This window comes from Octopus bimaculoides, chromosome 5, assembly GCF_001194135.2.
Source record: "Octopus bimaculoides isolate UCB-OBI-ISO-001 chromosome 5, ASM119413v2, whole genome shotgun sequence".
NCBI classification, from domain to species: domain Eukaryota; kingdom Metazoa; phylum Mollusca; class Cephalopoda; order Octopoda; family Octopodidae; genus Octopus; species Octopus bimaculoides.
The window spans coordinates 118,712,856-118,720,355 of NC_068985.1; the positions used below are offsets into that span (position 1 = coordinate 118,712,856).

Genomic DNA, 7,500 nt, shown 5'->3' on the forward strand with positions numbered 1-7,500 from the left:
ACAGAGCAAATACCACAAAGCATCCCATCCAAAGTGGAGATGTATGGTTAAGTGGTCAGGGTATTTAACCCATGATTGTAAGAATGTGGTTTCGATTCCTGGACTGGCCAATGCATTGTGTTCTTGAGCAAAACACTTCATTTCACATTGCTCCAGTACACTCTGCTGGCAGAAATTAGTAATCCTGTGACAGACCAGCATCCTGTCCAGGGAGAAATATATATATCCCAGGGAAACCAGGAAACCAGCCCTATGTCCCCTACGGAGTAGTGTGAACTAACCATCCCATCCAGTGTTTTAACAATGTTACTAGACTCACCAGCTTAGAAGAGTACTTTATTTTATTGACCCTGAGTGGATGGGTTACAAGGTAGACTGGGAGTGGGATTTGAACTCAGAATGCAATGAACCAGAATAACACAAGGTATTTCGTACAATGCACTCTAATGACTTTGCCAATTAGCCACCTTAGCTGTGTAATAAGAAGTTTGCTTCCTAACCATATGGTTCTTGGTTCAGCCCCACTGTATGGCACTTTGTGCAAGTGTCTCTACTATAGCCTTAGGATGGCCAAAGCCTTGTGAGTGGATTTGGTAGACGGAAACTGAAAGAAGCCTGTTATATGTGTGTGTGTGGATTGTTCCCCACCACTGCTTGACAACTAGTGTTGGTGTGTTTATCTCCCCATAAATTAGCAGTTTGGCAAAAAAAGATTGATTGAGTAAGCACCAAGTTTAAAAAAAAAAGTACTGGGTTGATTCCTTCAACAAAAAACTCTTCAAGGCAGTGCCCCAGCATGGTCACAGTTCAATGACTGAAACAAGTAAAAGAATAAACTCAATACTGTATTGCATTTAATATGGGTCATTATACCATCACAGCCATCTCTACTGCATTTGCCCTCATTAGATATTGACTTCTTTCAATTTTCTACATGACCAAATATTTTTATAGTACCTGAAAGGGTGGAGTTACAATCAACTGAAATTAACTCCCTAAACTCAGTAGGATTTGAACCTGAAACACAGAGGGGCAAAAATGGATCTTGTTCAAAATGGGGGCACCAGTTTTCATTTATGTTTTATGTAGTGTTTTTGGTACCGAAAGACTTTCAAACTTCATATACTTATCTATTTTGTGTTATAGAACAGAAAAAAATTTTTGTATTCGAATTTATTTCATGTAAAAAATTGTCTTATTTCGATAATTTCTACTAATCACTGACGTCTATTCAGTTGAAAACAGTTAGCGCTGTAACGGTGTATATCGTATTAATCCCCTAACCCTAACCCTAACCCTAACTAGACTGTTAACCCTAACCCTAACCCTAACCCTAAAACTAACCCTAACTCTAGAATCTGAACTCTAAAATTGTTACACACATAGATACGCACAGCGTAATTTATTATATAAACAATATATGCGTATAAATTACGATTAAACCGGATGAAATATGTCACAGGGAATAACATTTTTATGACCGCTCAGCAGTAATTCTATTCAGCTGAATAGACGTCAGTGATTGGTTGAAATTACAGAAATACGACAACTTCAACATGGAATAACTTGCGATGTACGTTTTTTTGTTAAGAAGACTAAGAGTAAAAGATGTTTTATATGACACATTCTACCAGTGTCCCAAGTTTCAAAGTGTTTCGTTAGTGTTTCCTTAAGAAAATACTGGTGCCCCCGTTTTGAACTAGATCCGCAAAAATAAATACTGCAATGCATGTAGTTCGACACTCAACTCTGTCAGTTATCTCCACTGCGATTGCATCAGTCATATTGATTTCCTTGGACTTGGCGTTAGACCAATGTTTGCTGTATCATCTCCATCATCCCTCCTCCACCTCACACAAGTTAAATATTAACATCACAATAATTATTCACACCAATTTTTTGTTTTTGTTTTTCCACGATACCACGTGAGAAGAATATAGAAGAATATTCCAGTTATTTTATTTCTATTTTACATTCATTTATTTTTCAGTTTCATTTTTTTAATTTTATTTTCCCTGACAATAGCCTGAATTGGTATTGATTTTGCTAACCTACCAGGAAGTTATTAAATATCGATTGATTTTTGACTACGCACTGGGCCAGTTTTTATTAGGGAGAAAGAGATGTAGCCAATTGAATTAATTTTAGTGTACTACTGGTACTTGTTTTGTTGTTCTCAGGAGGAACAGAAAGGTAATGTGCCTCCCTGCTGTAACTTAACTGAAATGGTGGAAACCTATGTAATACTGAAGTGTTTTTAGACTGAGATTTATGGGGTCACTTTCAACATTCTTAAGGAATTGTATAACATTGGGTACAATTGTATAACATTAGATATAAGACTAAGATTTGTGGAAACAACTAGACTAGTTTTTATTCTTCTTAGACCTTCATCAGAGAAACACTGTCCATCTTTTGTTCACAGAAACATTATTAGTTTATAAGCATTTAGAATCTTGCCTTGGCATTGCATGTTAGTTGTAAAATGAATGTCATTGTCATAGAAGTGGTATCCACTTCTAATCTTCCTTGAAAATACATCTGGTCGTGATGAAATGTTACCTTTCTTGGAAACGGGTGAGGGCTGGTGACAAGAGGACCATCTAGCCATTGAATATCTCCTTCAACAAATTCTTTCAGCCCCATGCAAGCATGGAAAAGGAGGATGAACATTAAAATGATGATGTTGATGACACATGTATACTAATAGGACATAGTTCAACTGGTTTGACAACATGATAAATCAATTAATTAATGCATTTTTTTGGATGATTTATGATGTAATGAAATGTGTACATTTTTGTTTTTTTGGTGGGTAAAAATATATTTTTAGCCTGATTGTGAAAAGTAACCACAACATGTTTACTCAATGTTTTTTTTTTTATATATTTTCATGAGCAGAAAAAAAAATGGGCTCAATCCGACTTAGTTTCTAGTCATCTGAGAAAGATTATCCATCTTCTGTCTAGAGAAAAATTAGCAACTTATAGCTATTAATAGTGTACACAAATTCAGACACTGTTAATCTGGCCTGTCTAATTCATATGACATTAGATACACTGACAACATTGTCAATAGGCAATTAGTAATGCTCTAATAATTTCATTATAATTAATATGATCATTATAACATCTGTTGCTCTGTTGATTGGTGGCTCATCTATATTCGTAAAATATCTGATTGTATATAGTTTCATACAACTAATCATGAATATCCAAACCTCTATCTATGTTTCTTCAAATAAAATAGTGTCTTGTTTAATATATATTCACTTTTTCCCTGATATCGGTGTTATAGAATGAGACACATGGATATCTCAACATACTAAATCCTGTATAATCATTGTATATTGTATCCTATATAAGCATTTCATACTGTAATGATCAAATCACATCATAGTGTGGGTCTCATTAGACCATAAAAGTAAACAGTGGAGGTGTGTGGCTTAGTGGTTTGGGTGTTGGACTCATGATCTTAAGATTATGGTTTCGATTCTTGGACTGGGCAATGTGTTGTGTTTTTGAGCAAAACACTTCATTTCATGCTACTCCAATCCATTCAACTGGCAAAAATGAGTAAACCTGTGACGGACTGGTGTCCTGTACAGGTGGGCAATCTATATGCCATGGAACTGGGAAACTAGCCCTCATGTGTCAGCATGACCCCAAAAGGTAACTTTACCTTTATAGATGTAAACAACAGTGGATTAGATTTTATATAACAATGGGTGCACATTTAACCCATTGACATTTAAACCCGCCATATCTGGCTCAAATATTGTCTCTGTTTTATGTTTAACTTGATCAGATTTGGTCTCTCAAGCCTATCTGGCAATGTCTTTCTAAAAATAATCAGTCACATTATTGACATCTTGAAGCCAAGAGATAATGTGTGATTAATTGAAAACAATGTGAATAAATAAGCATTACATTTGACTGAGTAACCAGAATGCTAAAGGGTTGATAATATCTGAGAGCAGTGTTTCTCATGTGAAGGTGTTAGGATCACAGTCATTAGTTCATAGGCTCAATTACTGGGTCAAGCAGTGTGATGTGTCTCTGAGCAAAGCACTTCATTTTATGTTGTTCTTATGCACTCAACTTAAAATGAATGCCAATTGCCCCTAGAGTTAAATCTATGATAGACTGGCATCCTATCAATGGGAGGTCCTGCACTCTCAGCCTAAATGCCATGAAAATATGAACAATCCCCTGCCTTATGAGCCAGTTGGTTTGAGACAGTTGGCTTTAGTGTTTCTTATAAAAAGACAGGGCTGTGAGGATTGAAAAGTCACATAGCCAAATTGCTATATTTAATATTAAGCTGGCTTACAAACAGGCTGTAACTTAAGACAGTATCATCATTATAATCATTATCACTTAATGTCTGTTTTCCATGCTGGCATGGGTTGGATAGTTTGACAAGAGCTGACTAGGCAGAAAACTGCACCAGGCTTCACTGTTTTGGCAGGGTTTTTACATGCCAAAACAGATCTTGCTGGTGTTGGTGACATGTAAAAAGCATTCAGTTGACTTCATAAGGTGGTTGGTGTTAGGAAGGGCATCCAGCTGTGTGTCTTAGAAATATAATGCAGCCTTAGAGACCTACTGTGGTCTTTGAAATACAACAAAGTTTTAGGAATCCACAGTAGTCTTTGGAACATATTTTTATCATAAATGAATATTTATCATTATCAGAACTACATAATGCCCCTATGAATTCTTCAACCAGCTGCTAAATCTTAAATCTTACCCTACTATCTTAAATAAAGGAAACAGGCTTTAAGGGTGTTGCAGAAGGCCTGGTTGCAGATTCAATCTTCCAAGTTCTTTTACAGGGCTTAGAAAAACTGAAGGATGACTACAATAAGTGTGTGAGTCTGAGCGGGGAATATGTTGAATAAAATCATAATTAACTGATCCTCCTGTATTTTCTTTTACCCAAACTCAGGAACTGTTCAGCACTCCCTTGTAGTCCTTGATATATACAAGTTAGCAGAATGGTTACAGCTGGAACACCTTTTATCATAAGCTTTTATCATTTATCAGGTCAGACCTGGAGCCTGAACAACAACTTGATTCAAGTCCAAATTCTTAATAGTTCTTAAACATTTAAACACAGTTTTGCTAACAGTTATTAATTTTTATATACAATACTTTTATTCTTCCTTTTCTTCTTTTAGAGGAAAAAAACCAAATTTAACTGTGCAGATTTCCTGACAGAATATCTGTATAAGTAAGTTAATTCAGATTTTAAGCTTGGCCAAACAGTTACTGTATTTTCATGTGTAATAGACATTTTTTTTTAATGTAAAAAAAATGATCGTGTGACTTCTGCAATGTTGATTTTTCAGCCAGTGTACTTTTATAGCTTACACCATTGAAGTTCAAAGGTCATTTACGAATTTGCGTTATATAATTGTTTAGGATGCATGAACAATTTCAAATGTATTTTATACAACAGTTATACATCTGATTAAACTCCCTTTTCCCTATATTATATTATTAAAGGTAGGTCAGTGCATATTATACATGAAAGATATCTTCTCCCAGATTCCATTGACCATAATTATGGGTGTGCATTATTTACGAGTACATATTATAAATGGTAAAAAAAGCCAAACTTACTGTCATTGATTTGGTTTCCATGCCCATCCTCATCTATGGACATAAATGTTGAGTAATGAATTAAAAAAAAAAAGGTAAAGTTATGTTTTTGAGTCATGCCAACTCATAAGGGCTGGTTTCCTGGTTTCCATGGTGTATATATTCCCCACCTGGACAGGACACCAGTCTGTCGCAGGATTGCTCATTTTTGCCAGCTGAGTGGACTGGAGCAATGCGAAATGAAGTGTTTTGCTCAAGAACACAATGCACTGCCTGGTTCAGGAATTGCAACCACACTCTTACAATCTTGAGTCCAACTAGGGTAATGACTGAAAGTGTATGATTATAAATATAAGTGGCCAAAACGGGGTTCCTCCAAAGGATCACTCAGCAGGGTGCTTAGATCGAAGATCAGAAAGTCTCTCCAGGTCGAGATACTACTCCTCTCCATTGAGTGATCACAGCTCTGGTACTACAGACATGGAATTAAATTGTCACAGGAAAGAATTGCAAGACAGATTCAAGATGAGCTTACTGGCAGAAGACGACGAGGTAGACTGATGATGTGGTGATTGAATAATATATCCATAGTCTTAGTTGGTTACACTTAGGAATCCAACCAGAAAGTGTAATGAGAGATGCTTCGAATAAAATCGTATGGAGGAGGTGCCTGAGGACTCTACCCACCCATGACCATCCCAAGAATAATGAGTGGAGAAGACGAATGGGTATTATACATGAATAGATATAGTATTTTTTCAAAGAGTTATCTGTTTTAACCAAGTGTTGAAAAGCAGTATTGCAGTATTATGCAATGGCTTCTGTTAAGTGGTGGAGTTGTTTGGTGTTGCAAGCTCATTCTTTCAAAAGCATTCTTTCTAACTACTTCTATACATTTTGGCTCCTGAGCCATTGCTGCAGAAGCTGGAGTCGTTGAGGTCCATTGCTCGAACGGGGACAGTGAAGCATTATGTCAACATGCACAGATGACATCAGCATCATGGTGTTAGACACATTAGATATCAAGGTGGGCAGCACTGGTGGGCTTGCAGCTTGGCACCTGAAAGTGTAATCTGTCACTGAACGGATTCTCTAGTTAAAGTGCTCAGGATATGGTTCAGTCCAGAAACCCTGGTGCACAGGAACTGGAATGTGGTTATGAAGAAGGCAGTCAGGTTCACTCAGAGATGGGCTCAGAGGAAGCTAGCTACACCTGAATGGTCACAACAGTAGAGGCAAACACCTATATTGCTTCTCTAATTTATTATCTCCTGATCTTTGTGGCTTGTCTCACGCCATTTCTAACCAAATTGAATCATCTACTCTTCCATTTCTTATGGGAAGGCAAGATTTCATTTATCAAATAGTCAGTCTATTGCCAGCATTCTCTGTATGAAGGGGTTGGGATGCTATAGTCCATTAGATGTAAGTAGGTATTGAGGCCCATTAATCTGCAGAGATTTTGAGATGATGTGCATGAGAAGGGGGTCAGGGGTCACCATTTGTGAAGCACATTCTCACACAGTAGATCTCTTTGATTCACAGATGCATTGGATTTGCACATTTTGCACCTCCTCACAATCAGAGCAAGGTTGACATAGAAAGTAGACTTTGTGTGCAGTAGATGTACAGAAGCAATAAACTTGGGAAGTAGATTCTCTCAAATGCCTAGGAGGTTTCCTAAAGTTAGTAGTCAGTTTCTTATTACTTTATTGCCCACAAGGGGCTAAACACAGAGGGGACAAACAAGGACAGACAAATGGATTAAGTCGATTACATCGACCCCAGTGCATAACTGGTACTTAATTTATCGACCCCGAAAGGATGAAAGGCAAAGTTGACCTCAGCGGAATTTGAACTCAAAATGTAACTGCAGACGAAATACTGCTAAGCA

General features: G+C 37.0%; 1 protein-coding gene across 1 annotated transcript in view; it reads left to right on the top strand.

Annotated features, from left to right (window-relative positions):
* LOC106882258 (IQ domain-containing protein K) overlaps positions 1-7,500 on the top strand; it is a 51,507-nt gene that overhangs the window by 36,383 nt on the left and 7,624 nt on the right. The window contains exon 4 of the mRNA XM_014932869.2: positions 5,183-5,235. Coding sequence (XP_014788355.1) covers positions 5,183-5,235 — 53 coding nt within the window. The remainder of the gene's footprint in view (positions 1-5,182; positions 5,236-7,500) is intronic.